General features: G+C 41.5%; 1 protein-coding gene across 12 annotated transcripts in view; it reads right to left on the bottom strand.

Annotated features, from left to right (window-relative positions):
• TECRL (trans-2,3-enoyl-CoA reductase like) overlaps window positions 1-23,821 on the bottom strand; it is a 76,877-nt gene that overhangs the window by 45,982 nt on the left and 7,074 nt on the right. For all 12 annotated transcript variants that reach the window (XR_003573394.1, XM_027902841.1, XM_027902845.1 and 9 more), the window contains exon 2: window positions 16,080-16,131. Coding sequence is in view for 11 of the 12 variants with exons in the window: in XM_027902841.1 (XP_027758642.1) it covers window positions 16,080-16,131 (52 nt within the window). In the remaining variant the exon portion in view is untranslated. The remainder of the gene's footprint in view (window positions 1-16,079; window positions 16,132-23,821) is intronic.

Genomic DNA, 23,821 nt, shown 5'->3' with positions numbered 1-23,821 from the left:
TCACAAAGTATTTATGAAATTATGTGAACCTGTATGAGAGCAAAGGTTTAACATCCTGAAAACCTCTCTTGATGAGGAATTCGGTCTGTTCCTCAGAATGCGGACCTGCAAAAGCTTTTCACTGGGGAGCAAGGAGTCTAAGAAATGCAAAACAGAACTGACAGACACAATTTGGAGATAATTAGCAGATTGACTTTCCATGATCAGCTAATTTTATTACCAGTTAAATTGTTTGCTTCTCATTGTATTTCACCGCCCATGCATCTCTAATAACAAATAGCCTTAATAATTACAAGCAATACCTACTGTGATATGAATAGGATGATATGAACAACAAAATTACTATAATCAATCATCAGCAGTATGTTGTTTAAATTTGCAGAAATAGAGGAAATTCCAAGGAACCACTGCGGCAGCAATCTCCCTTATCTGATCACAAAATGTTACACATGAGCTGAGAAATGTAACAGCATTTATGCTTATGTGAACTGAGCACAGCTGAAATGCATTCCACCACCTTAACCAGATGGCAGTTTTGATATGTGTAGCAATAAGAAGAGATTGCTGGAAAGATTAGTACGTGTGGGGACGGTGGGCTTGTGCATAATATATAGAGACAGACAGATTATCTGAAAACTCGCTGTGGTCTCTTTCCTTGACAAGCAAATGCTGAACAAATACAGCTGCTCCATGTCCATGACCTTACACAGACAGTGGTCACAGTGTTGTTTCTCTTGGTTGCAGCCAGCGTGTTTGAGTGTTCTCAGGAACACTTCTGAGAAAACAGGGATAGAGATATCACCATGCTAACAATTCAGCCTGGGCTGAAGTTTGCGTACCCTTGCTCTGTTGAGCTGCCAGGGGGAGAGCAGAATGCTGAAATGACTTGAAGCTACTGCTTTCTGCTTTTATTTGGAAGAAAAGGCTGTGAGATTTATTGTGCTAACACTGCACTTGAGTGATTCCCAAACATGATGGCAGAAAGTAAAGCACACCTAAGAAACCACAGTAAAACTAAGCTTGGCCAAAAGATCAAGAGAGAAAGTATCTGAAGAGATTATTTACTGTGCTTGCCCCCACTGTAATAAATGACAGCTGCTGAGTACTGCAATCTGAACAACCATCCCACCTGAAGAATTGCAGCTCTCAGCAGCAAGTCTGGGGCATGCAGGGCACTGGCATCTCTTCACGTGGCCCCACTTGAAAGACCCTCTTTGGCCGCAGACCAAAGGATGTTTTATTGCTTTGACCCACTAAATGCCAACACAATCACCTGGGTCTATTTTTCAGGGCTAGTGCAAAGACCATCTCTAGCCAGGCCCCCTCCAGGTTCTCTCAGCTGTACTGGCCCAGCACTGTACTGAGCTCCTGAGCCTAGCTGGGCTTACAAGGGTCAGGCTACCAATGTACGCTGCTTTCATCACTTTCTTAGCCTTGAAGGCAAAGGGCTGACCTCGGGAAGGCACTTGCTGGATCCAGAATCATTCAGCTAGGCTGTCTTTTCTTGTAGAAGGACTGTTGAGAGGGTGTATCACAATATTTAAAGAACATTAGCAAGATCTTGAACTAGATCCATATTTTTAGGGGAAATTAGTGCAAAGAGCAGATCTAGCATGTCCTGTTCAGTAAAATCTCAGCAGAGTACCAAATTCGATGTTGTTTTTAATGGCTCTGTAGCCAGGGATAAATCCCTTTTCTTTGTTAGCTTTTTTCTCTGATTTGTTTCATTTGTAAGCTTTCCAGGGAAGATCTCTGGCCATGTGTTTTACAAAGGCACCTTGAACTCTAGTTGCTATGGGGACACAAAAAAGCACTTTTCTAATGGCATGTGGAATTTGAAAAATGAGCTATTTGGTCATAAGCATCCACTTCTTTCTTCTGGCTTTTGCAATACCTGAATTCATCTACCTACAACCATAGAGCAAGCAGTGAGCTGGCTGAACTGATGTCTCCAGATATTGGATAAGAACAACAGTGTTAAGGACAGGATCTGGCCTAGAAGCAGGACAACACACACTCCCCACAGACTAAGCAAGTAAGCCCCAGCCTGACTAAATATCTGACTAAATGCTTCTGTTTTAGCTCCTCATTTGATTGTTCTCATTGGCCTTAAAATCTGTCACTATCCATTTTTCCTACATCAGTCATGTAACTGGCTCCTTGGCACCTCCAGTGAAGCCCCACAGAGCCCACTCCAGAAGGTTTCTCAGGTAAATTTGTTACTCAAGGTGCAGTGCAGTCTCACAGAGTGCTGGAGTTTCCCATCTGGCCGCAATCACAGTGGCTTAACTGCTCCCAAGAACCAACATATGGACAGGGCTATGCTGTTTGCCAGATCCTGGGCAAGGAAAGCAAAAATTTGACATTTTTTTTAAAGGGAGTGGGTGGAGGCATTGTATGCAATGTGTTATAGAAACATTAGTTGTACTCTGAGAAACCTGCTGGAGCATTAAAAAAACTTATATAAATGCCTGAAGTCCTTGAAAAACAGAACACTCCTCTCCCCCATGCCTTTATTTCCCAATGAAAAAAAAAAATATTCTCAGACTTCAGCTATATTCTGCTTAGGCAATAATGGACAAATTTCTTAAGAGTCAGCATAGTTTTTCTTAATTAAGATTGATTCTTATTAGTGGTAAACAGAATATTATTTGTCATTTACAGGTCAATTTATGTCACTAGCAGATTAACCTTTCAATATTCCTTCTGAAACAGCCTGCAACTGAAAGCAACTGTAGAAATTCAGACAAGCAAAAAGCATGAGAAAATAAAAGCAAGCAAGCATTCAACATTTACATGCATATTTCAGTATTTTTGCAACATTGTTTTTCCTTTGCACTTCTAAAAAAAAAATTAAAAAAAAAAAAAAAAGAGAGAAAAGGGAAAAGCCAGCCCTGTGCATTTCAATTTTCCATGTAGCCTGCTGCAGAAAGTATAATTAATTTTGATCTTTCTGTGTGAATTTGCATTTAAATTAACGTGCGTGGGCAAAGGAAGGGAAAGGGAATGAGGCCCACCTCTTATTTCATTAATAACAACCACAGAGCAGAATACAGAGAAACAAGAAAATAGATACTCTGACAAGCCTGGAGCTTGAAGGAGCTTTCCCTTAGGGTACTGCCCTTTGTCAGTGCCAGGGGCTGAGAAGGTGCTGAACATCCAGCCTTTGCTGCTGCCGGGACATACAGTCACAGCACTCAGGGTGGCTGTGGGCAGGGTGGTCAGTGCAGCTGGGAGGCTTTGGGGGGTCTTTGACCAGGGTCTCCCAAGGAGGGCCATGTCCTGTCATCCATGAGCTGAAACAGCACACAGTTTGCTTCTGTATTCGCGGACAGTTGTGTTCTGGCTCTGAAATGCCAACCCCAACTGAGAAAGAGATAATTTATGCCAAATAGGTATCTGTATTCTGGCAGTTATTTTTGCCTTTGATTCTCATGTCTCTACAAGTTTGGAAAGGGTAACAAAGATAATGGTTGAGGTATCTGGGGGAATGTGAGAACTCCAGCAGGATTCCCTTCCTAAATATTAATTCCATCAGTGAAGCTTTCATACAAAGGGCAACCCAAACCCAGGAAATTGCATGTTAAGGAACAAAAATTTGCTAAATGAAATATTCAGGGACTAAAAAAAATCCCTCCTTCTCTTTCTACTTGTCCATATTCTAACATAGCATTTTTTAAAAAGCAGCTTAATGTTTGGTGGCTTATGAAAACATTTGCTGTTGATCTCAATCCCTAACAGCCTAAATATCTTTACTGCTGTGGAGTAGGCAACCCAGACAAGGTTTCCATAGGCAGCAAAGCAGAGCATCTAAACACAAGTATCTGTGCATCCTCATGATCTCAGAAAACACAAGGAGTAAGATATAAAGGCCTGATTTAAAATGTTGTTTCTTTTAAAACCTTTTTTCATGTTCATCCTGTGCCACGTTCTAAGAGAACAAACAGTGCTGTGCCTTGCAGTGTTGCAGATGTGCTGTATTTCAGGACACTGATAACACAGGTCATTGCTTCCTCACTTCAGAAAGCTCTGCTGTGGGTACTGCCTCAATCAGCACGACTGCTGAGTACATTTAGGTAGCAGCTCTCCAAAGAGCTGCAAGAGGGACAGAGAGCAGAGAACTGGCGAGGTCACTGTTTCAACCCTGTGTTGTTTGCATGCTGCCTGAATGGAATGCAGTGCTAACACGTCACAACAGGATCTGATGATTTACATTCCAGCATCAGAAAGTACACGGAAGTCCAACAATCACAGCTGATACAGCAGTGATGGCTCAAAAGCTCATTTGGGCCTCCCCCTCAGATGTACGGGGCAGAGGAGAGTCCTACCCCAGGCTCTAGCTATGTTTCCTTAAAAGTATTCCATACATTCCATTTAATTAGCTATTAAAATATGGTAATTGAGTATTCTTTTCTTTCAATATTTGACTATCCAGGGGATGACGTTCTCTCCAGCCACTAATCTAATCAGGATGTGTTCCCTCACTAACCCCAAAAGCAATGTGTTTTTTGTATCTAATGGCCGCACCAATGCCATCAACAATTAATTGAACACATTTGAACTGACATGATTTCTTCCTAAGTACAAATTAACTTCTCATAAATTCATTGGTAAATTCACCATACTGAAAATTAATCCCCACTAAGAGCAGGGCTAAACTGTAATTTCTCCAGGAGCAATGAGCAAAGGGCATCAGAGATCTGCACTGCTCTGGTAGCAGATCAGACACTAGCAGCGTGAGCCAGAGGCTGTCACGTTCCCATGTCCTTCCTGGGAGAAGTTTGTTTCAGCTGGTTTAATTTTCTTACCCCACCACCTTATTTAGGTTGATCAGAGGTTTCTGTGCCTCGGAAGTGCTGCTATGAGGCTTGGGAAATTGCTCTTCCCATCTCAGATCTATGAAAGAGGATAAATAATTTTCCCCTCTGCATATTGCAGTTCCCCTGCTGCGAAATAAGGCTATAGCACCTTTCCAGTGAGTAGAGGCTCTGGCCAGGCTAGATCAAAGGACCAAGATCAGCGGTGCAAGGTTCAACAAGGCCAGGTGCCGGGTCCTGCACTTTGGCCGCAACTATCCCAGGCAGTGCTAAGGGTGGAGGAGAGGGGCTGGACGGCTGCCTCTTGGAAAAGGACCTGGGAGTGCTGGTTGACAGGAGGCTGAACATGAGCCAGCAGTGTGCCCAGGTGGCCAAGAAGGCCAATGGCATCCTGGGCTGTATCAGAAATATCGCAGCCAGCAGGACCAGGGCAGTGATCATCCCCCTTAACTCAGCACTGGTGAGGCCACACCTTGAGTCCTGTGTCCAGTTCTGGGCCCCTCACTACAATAAGGACATTGAGGTGCTGGAGCAAAGAGCAATGAAGCTGGTGAAGGGTCTAGAGGGTAAGTCCTATGGGGGGTGGCTGAGGGAGCTGGGGTTGTTTATCCTGCAGAAGGCGGCACTCGAGGTGACTCTTATCACTCTTGACAACTACTCGAAATGAGGCTGTAGCAAGGTGGGTTCTCTCAGGCAGCTAGAGACAGGACAAGAGGTCATAGCCTCAAGCTGCACTAGAGGAGGCACAGGCAGGACATCAGGAGGAATTTCTTCATGGAAAGGGTTGTTAGGCATTGGAGTGGGCTGCTCAGGATGGTGGTGGAGTCACTGTCCCTTGGAGGTGTTCAAGAAACACCTGGGCATGGCACTTAGTGCCATAGCCTAGTTGACGAGGTGGTGATCAGCCAAAGGTTGGACTTGATGATCTCAGAGGTCTTTTCCAACCTAAATGATTCTGTGATTCAGTGAGAGTGCAAGACCCACCATCCTAAGCTCTTCCAGCAGGAAATGAGCCCAGGTAGGCTGGCTGCACATCAACCATGAGGCAGCCACATTGAAAGGAGCATAACACGCTTAAAGCTGATCATCACAGTGCTTTTCCACAGTTATACACAGATTGTGAGGGACAGGACAATGGCAGCACTGTTTGGTGAGTGTTCATTCTGATACCTGAGGGATGATATTTCATCCCAATCTATATTGGAAACGCTACATGGCCTTTCAACACCTCTGCTGCTTTCCCTCTGCAAATCTTATAGCCACAGCTCACCTAGACTGTTTGTGGGTTCTGAACTTGCACTCTAATGGCAGAATATAAAATAATATTGCCTCCCCATCAGTGTGTATTTAAACTAGAGCAACATACATTGTTCCACTGTAACTCACACATCGTTTATTTCAATGGTGAATAATTTTCAACAGCAAATATATTCAATATCATTGCAATTTGGGGACAATTTAGAAATAGGCAGAACACCATTCTACCACATTATTTTTATTGAGAATCATTTGTTCAGCTTCTTGTCTTTGATGCATTGCTTTCATTAACTTGAAACTCGCAAATACCAAGTTTTGTTCAAAAGCTTTCTTATTTTGGTTGTTCTTAGTGTTTCTTTCCCTCCATGTCCAAATAGAAAGATAAATAAGTAAACTGGTTACAAACGTGAGAGAGGCCTCACATGTAAACAAACACAAGACAAATCATCATCACAGGCTGGCAACCTTCACATTCAGGCCTGAACAGCCTCCTGTGCTCTTGTTCCTCTCACCTGACCCAAACCCCTGAACTGCAGCTACTTGTTATGTCACATCTCTTAGCCCAGAGGAATCCAGGGGCTGCAGAAGCACAGCCAGGGAAGGCATGAAGCAGAGAAGACCTGGGGAAAAGTCTGAACTTAAAAGCTGAAGCTGCTGCCTCTTCCCTAACCTGTCTAGCAGAAGTGACACCATGGGCCTTGTAATTTCTTTTCTCAAGTTCTCCCAGGGTTTTTCAAGAGGGAAGGAGGTTCCTCTCATTTTGGCAAGGGAGATTTACTTCCTCTTCTGTTATTCAATGCCTGTTGGCTGTCTTTCACAAAAAGTCCTGGGAAACTTTATGCAGACCCATTCCATTCATCTCCTCCAAAGAGAAGCTGTTGGACCTTTCAGTAAAGCCATTTGCCCAACTCAGGTGTTCAAAGCACAGGGACTCCTGTGAAAAACCTGATGTAGATGCAGGGCACGTTTAAAGCCTGAAGTGATCTTGACACTGCCCTAATCAACAGACACCTGTCTTATTAATGGACATGAGGTTCTTTTAACACTAATGAAGGCCCACGGGGGCTTTTAGTATCTTGAGTTCCTTGAATGAACATTAGGCCCACATGAATCTGGTGGTGAACACTTGGTTAACACTGGAAATCAATCTGTTCTTCAGATAAAAAATGTAGTACATGAGTTTCAACTGATGTAGGAGCTGTTTAAAAACCAAAACTACCTTGACATCTTCTAATAACAGTTCAGTAAGCTTTAATTCCTCATTTAATTCCTGAGTCTGGATATTCTCTAGGGCCTGGATTACTTCTCTAGGGTCTTCTACTCTAGTTTTCTCAGTTGAGCCATAGGCACTAATATAAGACACATTATAAATAATAATAGTCAATTCTGGTAAACAAACTTTGCTGTTTTTCATCTAGATCTGTCAATTAATTTTACTGCAAAGGCAAGAAAAGCAAAGAATCTAGCTATGAAATTTCCTTTTCTTAATGAGGCATTTAAATAGCATTTCACATTTGTTCTCCAGTTGTTTACATAGGATGTCATTTGTGATGCATTGTTAGAGCCCTATAAATCTCAGCTGGGGACAATATCCCAGAGAGCAGAAAGGGACAGTTCTGCTTCAAGCTACATCTCAATAGATTTGCTGCCTTTTCTTTTATTACGTTAGTCATCTGAAATGATATCTGTAATCCTGTTAATGAAATGCAATAACATCAGATGCAGAAGCTGCCAAAGAAAGAGAGAAATAATGTGAATTTCCAATTAAGTTTTTTAGTTGATCTTCAGTTTTTCCATTGCTGTTTGAAATGTTACTGTTTTTCAAGGTCATCTTATAAGCATTTAATGGATAACCTGGCTTTTGTGTTTTAGACACCTTACTCCCTCTGGTTCAGTAGGTCATTAAACATATATTTAAGTCATCCTTTGTCCCAAATGTTTCTTACAGGATCACAGGCAAAACAGACAAAAGATCCCAAGTTGGATGAAAGGAAGGTTAATTATTCTAATTTTATAGATGAGAAAATGAAGCGAGAAAGTGAGAAAATGTCTAGCACACAATTCACCCCAGTCAATAGTGTGACTCCCATTGGTCAAGTCTTAAAGACCTAAGTCTTAAACATCCCATTCATTTCAGTGTGAATCAAGAGACTTCAAAAGTCCCAGGTGGCCTTTTTGTCTTTTACTGTTATCTTTAGATGACCAGAATGCTTTTAAAACCTGACTCTAAAAGTCTTGCTTAAGGTCCTATGTGCCCTGCTTCTAAACCAGCTGGGTGAGCCAAACCTCAACCATAGTTTCCTAATTCAATACATAATGAAAATGTTCTTTGTAACCATGTGTAAATTTCAAAGAGCAAAACTTCAGGGATATCTGATCAGATGCTTTTCCGACTGCTTTAATATCTCTTCCTCCACAACTTATAATGAGATTCAAATGCTCAGCAGAGAAGTGAACTGCAGGTGCCTAGTCTGGTGCTTGCTCTCACTATTATTATCTCAGCACCCCAGCTGGAAATGTCCAAATGAAAATTCCGGGCCTTAGCATTGCCAACAAGAGATGCATGGCTTGAATTGGAGGGTTGTGACCACAGCTCAGGATGCAAAACAGTGTTTGTGAAGCACACAGAGCCTTCTAGAGGGCATATCCAAGTCTTTCCCTTTTGAAAATTGGCCAGAATTGTTTTTCTGTAATTCCAAAAGAGAATGGGGTGTGGGGGGTGGTGGGGGTGGTGTCTAAGGTAAGTTTTCATTCACTTTGAAGATGAAAATCATGAGACTAACTCAGTTTGGCATCTCCTTTCTTTTAACAGTGTTAGGTCAATGATGCCATTCCCATTTCCTGACTGGCTGTTAGAAAAGAAGTGAAAGTATTCCCAGCTTTCACAGGAGTGCTTTGGTTATTTTGACAGCTAAGCCATCGATTCAAGTCACATGAATCTGTACCAGCAGACAGACTGCTGTATTTCGTATAGAAAGATTTGCACAGATACGTCACAAATAGGCTGAGAGGAGGTCATCCTCCTGATGCTTCTTCCTGCACAGATCAGAAATGAAGGCTACCAGACAGGCTGGCTCTGTGGCTAAAGCACCATGCCAAGACCAGAATTTAGTGTCTGTTCTGACAGGCACGTGCTGCAGAGGCAGGAAGCAATTTACTCATGGATTAGATCTCTGACTGTGAGCTGGGGAGGAAGATGGTAGCAAGTGGTTTGAGTTCTGTGGAAGGATCTATTGTTCACTTCGTGCTTTGTGAAACAAAAAGTAAAGAATTTAAGTATATACAAGCCTCACTGTGGCAGTAACAAGAAATTCAATGAGTTTCTAATAAACTGAGTTTATAAATAAACTGAGTTGTGTTGACAGACATAGAGAGGTAAAAAGGTCTTAGAATTGCATCATTTGAGGGATACTGAAATTCGTCATAAACTGATGATATACTGATATCTGTGTGAGTAGAAAAACAAAACAACAAAAGAAAAATAAGGTATAAATACAAGATGAAAAAATACCATGTTTCCTCCTAATCTAGTAATTTCCATTTACAAAGCCAACACAGATGAATGAGCAATTTACCCTGTTGAAATCACTGTACTTCTTAGTGCCCATTTGTAATAACTGCCCATCCCCAGTGATTCGCCTTCATTGTCATTTCCAATTGAGTTGTTACGAATGCAGAGAGGGCAGAATTTAATAAAAACTATAGTTAGATGTTACTGCCAGACCAACGTGCTCTGTGAATCTGCACTGGGGACATAATGCTGGGCCTATGAGCTCTGCAGTCAGACGCCTGCACAGCGGGATATTGCCTATCCCTTCAAAAACTCATTCGTATATGGATTCTGGGCTAGTGTGAACTACTTAGGACACAATCAGGGAGGAAGGAGTTTGAGATCTGATAAAAGCCATAGACTTTGTAGCTGCCTTTCTGTCCAGAGAGTGCATCCAGTTCAAGGCGACTCATGGTGGGATCAGACTGTGGCCCTTTTTCAAGAATTTTGGCTTTTTCAAAGCCTGATCTCCTAATTTAGGGCAGAAGAAAGATCCCTCTGAAAGGCTCTGTGCCCTAGATATAACTTATTTGGGTCTCTGGTTTGTGAAACACACGGCTGATTGACAGGCCAAGACTATGAAGTCAACTTTGTAGAGCCATAAATAGCATAATTCAGCTTCTCTCAGTCCCCAGCAGATGTATTCACCAGGCACATGAGTCTCTCCAGGCATTAAAATTGACAGATTTCATTAACTTTCTGCAACCTGAGAATCCAGCTGTAATAGACAGTGTGGAGAAATCAGAGGAACTGCAGGTTCTCAGCAAGACTGTGTTATCAGACAGTCCTGATTATACAGAGCCAGCAGGCAAGGCACTGGCTTAGCAGTCACCGTTCGCCCTGGTACTGCTCTTAATGACTAATCCCCACAGCATCCTTTCTCACCTCTCTGAGCCTTGCAGTTTAACATCACAGCCAGCCTCTAGAAGGGAATTATGTGATGCAGTACAAATAGTCATCCTTTCCAGCAACAGCTCTGCATCCCACTCTTGTGTTTTATCATAGGCAAAATGCAGAGTTATTCCTTACTTATGCTACTAGCTCTCAGATGGCATTAAAAGCAGGAAAGTTGCAGATTCAGAGCGTGAATACCCTTAGCAGACTTTCTGAAAAGGAGAAAAAAAAGAAGACCTCCTCCACTAAATAATTAATTTTGGTACCTCATGTGCCTGAAGCTCCACTCACAAGGCTTACCTTGTGATATCTAAGCAATGAGAGATTCTTCTCCTTGCTCTTCGCCATGTCAGCTTGACTTCTGCTGTTCTGTGTTTTGAAGACCTGCTTCAGGGTTTTGTGTGAACAAGAACCTGTTGGTTTTAAAATGCTAATCTCCCTCCAGCTGCTGAGCACTGCCTGAGCTGAGCACTACTGACAGGCAACTGGGAGCAGAAGCAAGCTCAAGGCAGTAACAGGTCATTTTGAAAAGGGAAGGAGGGAGAATATGCCCAGGCCTCCCATGCAGCTGGAGAAGAATTGTATGATGTGGTACTTCTGCTCCTGTTTGCCCTCTGACATGGTATCTCCTTGCATTAGGCAATAAACATCTGATTCAAGCATTTGGAAGTCACTGGGAGTATTTGATGCACTTGGTGAAACGGCGTGTTGGAAGAACCTGCACAGGACTCACTGATCCTGCTTTTGTGCAGACAGTCAGGTGGGAAATGCTCTGACCAGGATGTCTGCAGTGAAGAAATCTGTGGGACTGCCTGTTCTCCTACAGCTTCTGAGGAACATGCAGGATGAGAGCAATAGGTAAAACCTGGCAGATGAATCCTAACACACTGCCCTGCAGCCTACAAGGAGGAGGCTAAAAGTGGGATTTGTCCCATAATGAAGGAGTTGCGTTTTTTTAACCTGTCCTGTCTCTAGAGAAAAGCAACAGAAAATATCTCAGCTTTCCCAGGAACATAGCTCCTAAGATCACTGTAGAAATACCTACAAGGAGCAGTTGTAAGATGGTGTAGCAAGATTCTAAAATTTCATATTTTTCAGAAATTATGCTGTTTATTCTTGAGTGCCATCTACTGACAATTTCTATCTTTGTGATTTACTTTCATTGATATTGCTTATTTTAAATGCTCTGTACAACATCTGTTTTTTTAGAGGTGCCTGCAATTTTGGAGCTGAATGATTAGGAGTTAGTATTTTATTGGGACAGCTGGCAGTTTGAATTGTTCATTATTCCTTGAGCACCTCGTTCCCCGCTGCAGGCCAGGATACTCATGATGTTTTCAGTTCTCTCTTCGATTTCCCTTTTTCCTTTCACCCATCACCAGGCTTCCACCATTCCCTGCCTGCTACTTCTGCCTAGAATGTAATTTTGGGTTCCCTGCGCTCACTCTTCTGGCTTCAAAATATAGTTTTAGCTGTGCCATCACCCTTGTGCAGGAGGATGCCACCATGAGTTTGTTACAGTATTGCTGAGATCTTATTTCCCCCTCTCCTTTCTGCTCTTCCTCTTCTTTCAAGAGATTTTTCAGCAAGTTCCATGCAGTAACCTTGAAAATATTTAATGATCACTGACTCCACTATATTACCTGTTCTAGAGGTATTTTATTTTAGTTATGTGATACATGAATTAGCATTATTATTACAGTTTTTCATTTTCTATCGGTAAGATTTCCTCCCACAGCAGTCCAATACATTTTGCAAAGATAAAAAATAAATTAAAGGTGAAAAGTTATTGCCAAGGACAAGAGCTCAGGAAGTTTAGCCTACAAGATATTTCTTTCTCCACTGAAAATATAATCTGTATAGATAAAGAAAATGCCAGGTACCTAACTCATTATAAGCAACTGAGAAAATGGGTCAAGAGACTTCCTTCTTATACACTTAGTTTTTGGCTGAGTTCCACGTCCGCCAGCTAGACAAAGGAACAAGGAAAATACTAGTAAAGTCACCTACAGCACAGCACCAGTTTGATTGAGGCTTCTTTGATCATGCCTTAGACAATACAGCATGATGGCCAGTGGCACCCAGACACTCAGCTGCCACTCAATTTCGGGCAGAAAATATCAAGTTGTAGAAGTGCAGACATTTGTCCACAACATACTTATACTGTGGAACTCCCTCCCAGAGGATTTTGCTGGGGTCAAAACTGTAAACATGTTTTAAAAGGATTAGACAGATTCATGGTGGGCAGGTGTGATGTTTGCTATTAAGTGTGAGAGCCTGGCTCTAACATCTGTTACAGAAAGCCCCTGTAGAGCTGATGGCTGGAGGGCTGCAACAGGGAAACTGCTGTTCTGGGCTGTCCCCCGTTGGTGCTGCCAGTCCCTCCCAGGGGCAGTGGCTACAGCAACCAGGGGATGATTCAAAGCAGCCGTCTTCAGTCTGGGCAAAGCCTTTGAATTCCTGTGGAAATGGCAGTTTGTCTTAAATGGTTATTCCCCACTAAGATCCCTGAATCTCCAGTGATAAAACTGGGATTGCCCCTCTGAACCATGTGTGAAAATACATGGCTAGGCTTTGCTGGGGTTGTTTCAGTAGAGACAGTTCTGCTGAAGTGAGGGCTGAGGAGTATTTCAATATTTATCTCTGGATTTCTAAATCTGTATTCTGCCTTCTGTATAAACACAGATCCAAACTAATATTTGACTGACTTAGACATTACTTAGCAGTAAGATGGCACGTGTCACTTGCATCTCATTTCTTTTATTTTAATGTTTAATAGCCTCCTGTGCTGCAATTCATAATTCAGTCTTTATCCTCCTTTCTTGAATCAGGCAGCAAAACCTGCTCTGTGACAGAAAGGATGCTTGTGAAATTGCTGCACAGGGGTTCCTCTCACTGAAGGGCTGACAAGACACCAGCTGAGGAGAAAGCTTAATTGCATGGGTGATCAAAGCAGAAGGTACGGAGACAGGGAGACTGTAAGGGGGTGTGCGTAGGAGTGTGTTTTAACAAGGGATTATAGGGGAACATGTGAGTCTGGCACACAGGAAATGACAGAAATGAATGCATGAGCTAGTACAAAATAGCATGGTAACCAAAGGCATCCACATATCAGCTTCAGCCCCTTCTCAGCTCTTGCCTAGAAGAATTGTATTCTATTTGCTGTCATCCTCCAGACTATGCAAAGAGAAAAAAGTGAAGGTTTGGTCTTTGCAATTGAGAAAGGAGAAAGGGGTGGGGAAAGGTAGGCGGGGGGGAACCTCATGAGACAAAAACATCCCTAAGTCACGAACTGGAAAAGAGAGATATAAAGCAATGAGCTGAAATTGTAAGGAAGGACACAGGACACTGCTACGGTGTACTCCTGGGAATGGGAGGAATTGACATAAAAAAACTGAGGCCCAAAAGAGCATTGAAGGCACATACCAGCCCTTCAGTGTGCTGTAAAATGCTGTACTGTCAGAGGTTTGGTTCACAGTGTGTCCTATGCTTTGTCGTATGCTGTCTTCCTTGATACTAGCTCCAGTTATATCACTGGGGGTACTTGAGAAGTGAGATACCTCTTGATATCAAAATAGGCACCATTAAAATGGCTTATACAGAGACTTGCACCATTTTAGCCCAAATCCATTAAAAACCACATTGCAGTTATATTGGCATAAACCTCTGTGCCAGTGTTCTTCAACTGATTTAAACTGCATCAATATAAATCCAGTTTCAATTGATTTAAGAGATTCTAGGCAGAAATGCATTGCATTTCACAAAGCGATGGGAGGCCATACCCTTACTGAAATATTAAAACATATGCATTCCATCTTTTTCTACTCAGCAATGTGGTTTTTGAACCTTTGCCATTTTTTGTTTTACAAGCCCTTACAGATAGTGAAAATAAGTAATTTTAAAACAGTCAGGTCAACAGCATTTTGCTTTTTCGACTGAACCTGTATGCAACCACAGAAGCCTTAAGCTTTACTCTTTTATAAACTTCTAAGGACAGAATAGAAGCACAGTTCTTCTTCTACTTACGATACCCTGAGCTCAAACTTTAGTGACTGACAACCTTTTTCTTTTTCTTTTTCTTTTTTTTTTTTGCAAAAGGCATCTAGCCTTTAGTTTAATGAACACTTTTTTTGTAAAAATAATGAAAGCTCAGCATCTAAGAGGCCACCCATTAGACCAAGATACTTAGGGCCCCATCCAGCCTGGCCTTGAATACTTCCAGGGATGCAACATCCTCACAGTAAATAATTTCTTATGTATCTATAACTGAAATACCTACTCTTCTGGTTGAAAAATTGTTTCCCCATGTCCTGTCACTATCTGCCCAAGTAAAAAGCCAGTCTCCCTCTTCTTTATAAGCCCCCTTCAGGTACTGGAAGGCTGCAATGAGGTCTCCCAGAGCCTTCTCTTCTCCAGGCTGAACAAGCCCAGCTCTCTCAACCTGTCTTCACAGCAGAGGTGCTCCAGCCCTCAGAAAATTTCCTGCTCCAACAGGTCCATGTCTTTCTTGTACTCCAGGTGGGGTCTCATGAGGGCAGACTAGAGGCACAGAATCACCTCCTTTGACCTGTTGGCCATTCCTCTTTTGAGGCAGCCCAGGGTATGATTGGCCTTCTGGGCTGCGAACACACATTGCCGGGTCATTTTCAATTTTTCATTCACGAGAATCCCCAAGTTCTTCTCCACAGGGCTGCTCTCAGTGACTTCTTCTCTCAGCCTGTACTCATTTCTGGGATTGCTCTGGCCCAGAAGCAGCATCTTGCACTTGGACTTGTTGAACCTCATGAGATTCTCATGGGCCCACCTACCAGGTTTGTCCAGTTTCCCCTGGATGGCATCCTGTCCTTGTGTTGTGTCAACTGCACTGCTCAACTTCATGTTATCAGCAAACTTGCAGAGGGTGCACTCGATCTGGGTCACTGATACTGAAGAGCACAGGTCCCAAGACAGAGCCTTGAGTGAGGGACATCACTCCTCACCAGCCTCCACCTGGACACAGAGCCATTGACCACAGCTCTCTGACTGTATCCATTCAGCCAATTCCTTATGCACCGAATACTCCATCCTTCAAATCCATCTCTCCAATTTTGAGATAAGGATGTTGTATGGGACCACATGAAAGGCCTTACAGAAATCTCGACTATCCCAGATGCCATTTAATCACTTCAAGCTCAAGTTCCTGACTACGGTAGTTTTTTGGTCTATGTGATCTATTTATGGCCAGCTTGAAGCAACCTAATGTTACTGAAGTTTATCTAACATAACAGTGGGAGAACAAATCATCCATGGACTTGGATTGGCACTGTGTAATGTTAAAAGGAAGATAGAAAACAACTGCTTCTCACGTGCTGGTAGTGATAAATTATGCAGATCTCTCCTTCCACTCTCACATCTGCGATAGGTATAGTAGAACCTTAATTCGAACACTGTTCTTATTTAGCACTGGAGCTGTCAAGCAAGTCTCAGCTTTTGTGTGAGATTTCATGAAAAATAAATTTGACAATTTCTCCAAGCTGAAAGGCCTCTAACCATGCCTCCAGCCTGTTAGCCATAGTACTTACATGCTTTGTGAAATTTGTGTTTCACGTCAAGAACGGTAGATGCTGGAGGTACCTGGAAAACAAAGCAAAATGCATGCAGGTTAATTTTCTTGTCTTCTTCACTCTGGGATCCCTCTTCCATTCCTCTAATGAGGAGATGATTCAATTTGTCTGCAAGTTCTTTAGACAAAGTTGAAACAAATCATGGAATTTGTTCTCACAAGTTGATATGTTATTAAGGATTTTCCACATTTGACTTACACATTATCTGACCATCTCTGCTTGACCAATGGAATGGTAAAATCACAAGGGTTGAGGGAAAGCTGCTGACCCTGCTTGAGGCAGTAATTGCCCCCAAGATCAAACCAGTGGGAAAACGTGAAGGGTTTGGCTTTCAAGTTAGGTTCAAGCGTGATGAGGCCCATCTCCTAGAGGCACGAAATGGATTTCCTGAGAGGCCAGTAGCAAGGTGGAAGGTTCTGTCCTTTCTGCCTGAAATGCGTTTGCTGCTGCATGCTGTTGTTCATGTGCACTGATGCAGTTCACGTGTCACAGTGTTAGATGGCAGTCTGGAAGCCTTTTAGGCTCTATTTTATTATGTATATTGATCTCTTAATATACTTTGTACAAAGTATCTGACAAACACAGTTAGAACTTACTAGAGTGAAAGACAGATTTACAAGGAAAGGCAATGGGACCCTTCGGGAAGCAGTACGTTGAGCTTGAGATCAAGGTTTTAACAACACCATCCATCCCCTTGCAGTTGACACTGATTTAATATTGTGTATTGTTCGTTTAAGCACAGAGGCTGAGAAGTAAATTGAACTCTGTCTTAACTATGGGGATCTGCTTTGGTTCTAGCAAGAGACCTCATCTCTGCAGTCACACAGCAGCATGCAGAAAACCCTGTTCCCTGAAGACTTGAGGCACCTGTGCGCAACATAGACTAATACTAGTATGAAGTGGTGGTGACATATAGCAAAACCTTGAGGAGTAGCAGAATTTCTTTGGGTTGAGGTAGAGAAACAGCCGTAACACCACTTTTCCTGTCTGGGCACTCAGCACCTGGCTCACCCCATCCCCAGCTTCCCTCAGTTTAACCAGGATGCAGCAGTTGGCTGGCATAGCCTCCTTGGCATTTACACAGGAACCCAACAGCCCTGCTCTGCAGAAGCTTGTCTGTCACTGCCCACCTAAAGATCTCTATGGGATTCGCAGTTCCTTTTCCACTGTATTAGTTAGAACTCATACACTTAAGCCTTAACTGACTTACTGAGCTTTGCTTGGATCTTGACACCATCCTAGCCTACAGCCCCACTTCTTCCAAATGTGCTTACATCTGTCTGTTTTACTTACTAGTGATTAGTGACAATAACCACGCAAAAGAATAGAGAAGAACATAAGATATTCTGCCAGTAGAGATCAGTCAGCACCTTAACATAGGTTGTGTTGTTGAAGAGACTGAGTTTGGAGAAATACTGATGTAAGAAAATAAAATTGCCGACTCCAAAGCAACAAATCACTACAGAAAGAAAAGTTTACTCTTATATATTTTGACATACCACACAAATATACAATATATGTGCCATTAGTACTTATGAGAAAGGCAACTTTTTTCCCAGTAATAAGATGAACAGGCAGGAAGCTCAATACAAATTTCAATTATCTAAAGCTGTAAAATGACACCTGTGCTAAAAGGTTGTAAAGTACAGATTTTTCCTAACTTTTCCCTTGGGTTTAGATGAGAACACTTTCTTTTCCACGGTTACAGAGGGTTTTACAGGGCATTTGAAAAGTCCTTATTTGCAGAAACTGCTGCAAGTGAACTTCTACTTAAACCTTGACTTGTCTCTCTGATGTGACTGCCAAGCAATGCCAACTCCACCCAAATCAAGGACTGGGCTCCTTGAAACCAAGGACTACCCTTTCCCTGGCCCTGACACTTTTGTTGACTTGAACTGTGTTGAATAGTACTGCGCCAGGAAAGAGACATTGCCCTTTGAATTCCTGACGCCAGCTTGGTCCCTTTTCTTCCCAGCTAAAGAGAACAATAGAAGAAGCTATCTTATCTTTCTTGGTTAAAAATGGAAAGAAAAAATTTTATCTTTATTCATTGCACTTAAGCCATTCCATGCAACATCCATACATGTGCATTTTCTTGTAATGTGTACCACCTCTGTGGACTTGAATACCAGAGATCGAGGGGGTTATGTTCTCAAAGTCTCTAAAAATGCCTGAAATTGCTTGCTCACACCTTGTAATCTCACACCTGTGAGGCTTGGATCCCAGAATCTGTCAGATATGGAAACAAGCACTGTTAGCTGGCAACAGCTATATGGCACACAAGACTGCAGACCAGAATCTGTCATGTGTCCTATTACAGGGCAGGTTTGCAGGTATTCAGAACTGGCACTGCCCGATGAAGAACAGGGATAGTCTTTTCCAATGTGATGGAGGATGATCCAGCTTTCCAAATACAGTATAATCCTCATTACTGCAGGACCTGCATCTTTACAGGAGATCAGCATCTCACCATGATGGGTTCTGGAAAAGAGTAGCCAGGGCCAACTCGTGCTCTGGAGAGCTGTTAAGCTTAGCACACTTACAGAACAGTGCTTGCTTGAAACAGAGCCCAGGGTCTCCATCTCCTTTACTCCTGAGAATGTGTTGACTTCACAGCAGAGCTGTTCTTAGTCAGTTCAAAATGTCTAGTCCAGCCCTTCTTAGCAAATCAACCTTTACATCCGCCTCCCTTTCTTCATGCTGAGACATTCAGTGCTTTCTCCCCTCCAAATGGCTCCCCTATGGCAGCTGTGATTTTAATATCACCTAACTTTAGCTGCTAACAAATTTTTTCTAAGATAGTGCTTTAGGTCTACCTATAAAACTGTTCACATGCCTAAGGTATTTTAAAGTGACAAAGTGCCTGCCAGGATCTATGCTTACAATGGCCTGCCGCAGCAGAGGAACCAGTGAGTGTGTCCATAGAATCACACATCACACACCATCTCCCCTACCTCCAAAGCTGGGGCTTGAACCGCGTAGCTGCAGCTGGGAGGACGGTGCTCTGTGTGACACCTATGAGAGAGGCAGAGCTCATTAGCAGGAGCACTGCTGTGCCTGAGTACATCCAAGCTGCTTTAGGCTAGAGCTGGCCTAAATCCTGCCAGCTCGGGCCCAGAGCATGTGCTTGTTTGGTTGATCACAGGTTGGTGGCTCCGCATGGCACCACACTGTTCGGGCTGAGGGGTGCCCAGGGAAGGCACGGAGCACATATCCAGCCAGGAGGGCAGCAACACGTTTGTTTTACGAGCCAGCTGGCTTAGAGAAGGACCCTTCCACCTGAGATAAACTACACAGATCATGAATTGAAAAATAACAAAAATACTTTCCTCTTTAGAATGGGCTATGACATAGAAGAATCGCAGTGTCCTTTTCCAGGCAGAATAATAAGGCTACAGGTCACAAAAGAATGAAATACATTTTTTTTTATGATCTTGATAATTTTGCGTGCTTTTTTAAAGATCTCATAAAACAACCAGTGAATTTATAGTTTCTAATATTGATCGATGTGAAGACGGATGCTGAGACATCGACTTACTACTAAGACTGTCCTCTTCATAGACCATTAATTATCTTTTGTTCTTTTCATTGTACATCAAGACAAGCTAAGAATTGTAAGGACTGGAAAAGCATCTGCTCTTATTACCCTTTGTGCTAACTGAATAAAACACCCTGGAATATTTCACTCTTAATTATTAGTCTTACTCTCCTTTCATTCTTTTGAATTATTTGTGAAAGTGTTATAACCTTTCCTTTCCTCTATTTCAGCACTTTTCAAATATGCAAAGGGAAAACAGAGTGAAAGACTATGCTTAGTTTATTTAAAGCAAGATGGATTTCACTGTAAAAATACCTCTTACTTGGCACATATCTTCTATAGTCTAGTGGTCAAGCCCGCTTTCCCTACTTCTTAACTTGTAGTCTAACACCAGATTTTAAATATAGGTAATCTCTAGAAAGTTTGCTATCATATATAAGGTTCAAAACTACTTTTTCTTAAAAAAAAAAAAAGTTATGAAGAAATGAAGATTTTACAGCTGTGTGTTGCATTGATTACACTTTTTATTCAGAAAGGGATGATTTAAAAACCTCAAATCCTCTTTTTCCTTTACCTTCATAGCAAAAATACTTTCACTTTCCCATTTGAGGCAACTTTTCATTTTACAGGAATTCAAGAATGAAAGGACCTTCTGGATCATCCATACCAGTTCTATTCTTCCTTTATGCACCAATGCACAAAGCATCACATTTCTTTTTAAGATTTAAAATACCAAATTAGTATCTTGGGCTATGACCCAAGGAAGAGCACTAAGTAGAAGATATTAAGGAAACTTAATACTGTCTTTTGTGAGTGCTAGCTAGTCAGATAGTTATCCACTTTCCTACCTCTTTCACATTTATAAGTCAAGGAATTATGCCAAATCTGGTGATCTGCTTGCAATTGAATCACACAGTTCTTTCACTAAAGAATTGTTGTAGGGGTTAGAGGTCAGCAGCATATCAATAAGAATTTGAATAGTGGAATTTCAGCAAATAGGTGCTTTTTCATTCGACATTAACCTTTGAATATTTTTTTCTCCTTGTGATAAGTCAGTACTACTGCACTGCTAAGTCACCTACTTTGCAACAGGCAGTCATTTTCCATAATTTCAGAAATTGAGGAACTCTGCCACTATAGCTGCTCATTAACCCCAGCCTCATCCTCAGCCAGGGTAAATTTGTTTAAAAGGGTAACATCAGCTTATTGCAGCTGAGGATCTGGCTGCAAAATAGATAACCAGCTAATGGGAAAGCCAGGTACTTTCCTTGCACCCTGTCCTTGTCTTGGCACCATGCTGCATCACTAGAAATCAGCAGCATTTCACAGAAAGTTCATCAGGAAAACACCTGTTCTAATTGATCTCAATGTTTTGTGAACCTGACTTTTAGATCAGATTCTTTTTTCTTTTTGTCAGTTTTCAAAGACAGTATTAAAAAATGGATATTGTTGTACTGTAACCTTCCTCAGTGTGTCCCACACTGCTCCCTTGTTATCTTGGTGAACCAGTGTGCCAGTCATGTCCAAAGAGATATAAATAAATGAGCTCATCATGGAAATGATACAGAGGTAACTACATATAGACAAGTGTTGTCAGCAACCACACAAGGGCTTTATATAGAATTAAGTATTTTGCTTGGTATACTGCAGTGAAATGCCTACCAAACAGCTGGCTCTGATCTCAAGCCAGTCTTTGCAGAAACCAGGGATATGCAGAACTACCGTTTTAGCTCCAGTAATTTCCAGTACACATACGTAAGTAGAGGGCTGTATCACTTAGCAATCTTCTAGATTATTATCTGGTCACATGAACTTTGGCATATGAGATAATCCAACTGACTAATTTTTCCAGTGATTATGGGCCAAATTATCTAAGAATACACGTAGCCACATGCTTGCGGGGTGCTGTCACGTCAATTTACACTAGCCAAGTTTGTCTCTAAAGATGATTAATTGCCTTTGTACTGCTAGCTGGTTACTTACATTAAAAAAAACCACAACTCTTTCTTTGCAAGAAATTTCCTGAAAAACTGTCAGACACCAGAAAGAGCTTTTTTCTCCCTGCTGAAGATGAGAGTGGAAGTAAAGAGAATGTAACCCATTAGCAGACAGAAGGTGTGCAGGCCACCCCCTCAGTTTAAAGAATTTACCATGGTTGCCTGTTTCTGAGCAAATCTGACTAGAATTGGTTCCCCGCCCCCAGGCCTTCTGATCTTCTGTTAAGAGGAGATGAGTAAGGTTACTGTATTCACCTCTGCTTAACAGCAGAACCAGTCAGGAAGCCTCTGTCACAACAATTTTCTACAAGGGAAATGGAATTGTTCTTGCAAAACTCTGGATGTGTAAATTTGTGTTGACTCCAAATTTTAAACATTGAATAGGAATTTAAAAAAACAAACAAACAAACAAAAAAACCACAAAAACCAAACAAACAAACAAAAAAAAACCCCAACAACAAACAACAAAACCCCTGCTTCAGGAACATGCTGAAAATTCATTTTACTGTGTTATTTTCATTACTTTATATTTCTCATATGTATGGAACTTTCATTACTTTTGCATTATTTTCTGACACATCTATCATGTTAGTGTAAAATAATATAACACATGGCTCTCATGTCATTGAAAATAACCCAATAGGAAATAATATGCAAATAAATGCACTATTAAGTTAGAAAATAAATTGCACTTGAAATGTTTATTGTGTCATAACAGATTGAAATGCTCCAAAATTTATTTGTAATGCAATCTTTCCCAAATTCTACCTCATAAAAATTCAAGACTCATTTTTTTCACTGTCATTTTCAAAGAAAACAACATTTGGGATGGACATTTAAAAAATAGTCATTTGACCCAAAAAAAAATATAAGTAATAAAATAAAAATTAAAAGAAATATTATATTAGTTTATTGTGAATAACATATTTTATTTTATAAAATGGAATAAAATATAAATAATTAAGATAATAAAGAATAATTTTGACCCACATTTCTCAGGAATAAAGGGAGGCTTATAGTAAGGTTCATATTTTTGTTTGGATTTTGGTTGCCAGTTCTAGCACAGATTAAGTATACAGCTTAGCTGTAGAACCTCTTTAAATGTCTTCCTTTTTGCATCAGATGGCCATAGAGATTTGTGTTTCCTTTTTTATATCTACACACACTGCTAACACTTAAAATCAAGAAGTGCACCAAAGAAACTCAACCAATGCTTACCATAGGATGGTCACAATCTATTTGGGAGACTGCATGAAAACAAAAAAATCCAAAACCAAACAAAAATGAAGAAACAAACAAACAAACAAACCAACCAAACCAACAGAAACCCACATGGGGGGGGGGGGGGGGGGGGAGGGAAAACAACACCAAAACACCAAACTAAGATCAACCAGTTAAAAAGAAAATTCACAGAAGAATATGCATTGGAAAACAAGTGGTTCTAATAGTGGCAGAGCTAATAAAGCCCTACTTTCCTCAAAGCTTTATCCAGCTGCCCCATATCTCTTCCTTGTCTCCTAAGACATTTCCACTGGGGAAGAATCTGAGGCTTTTTTGCTGCGATGCACTTGGTGGTTGCTGTGAGAGCTGAGCTGCCTGTGCTCCCTGCTGCCAGGAACTAAGTCAATTTTTAAAACTTGGGGGTTCCTTTCCTCTATCAGATGCATTTAAACTTGGCCAGTAGGTCCAATATTATGCTGGGGAGAACAGGCAGGGAAAGACAGAGAGACACCAAACTTCCTGTGGTCCAGGAAGGGAAGGTGGAAGCTGAGAAGCAGCAGAAAGGAATGGGAAGTGAGGGTGATATGTGAGAACAACTAGGCATCATTAGGTCAGTTAGAAATACAAGTACTTTTCACAATACCAAGGGCAATGTATTGGCTGTACTTCTGATGGTCGGACTGCCACAGTTTGTTCTTTTGAGGCACAAGAAGTGTAGGTGTTAAGAAAGAAAAGCTTGCATTTTAAGGACTTTTTAAAATCCCAAATTCTTTAAACGTAGGCAGATATATTACAGAGATAGAATGAATATATACTGCTAGATATTTATAGATCCATGACTACATGGCTCAGGTATTTTGTGAAGAATCACAGGTCTGATTCAGAAATAACCTGAAGCATGTTCTGATGGACCAATAAATCATATACAGGAGTATTTTAATGCT

The sequence above is a fragment of the Empidonax traillii genome, unplaced genomic scaffold, assembly GCF_003031625.1.
Source record: "Empidonax traillii isolate 1590-97213 ecotype Southwest subspecies unplaced genomic scaffold, ASM303162v1 scaffold913:size283372, whole genome shotgun sequence".
In the NCBI taxonomy this organism is placed as follows: Eukaryota; Metazoa; Chordata; class Aves; order Passeriformes; family Tyrannidae; genus Empidonax; species Empidonax traillii.
This window is presented reverse-complemented; position numbering and strand designations above follow the sequence as displayed.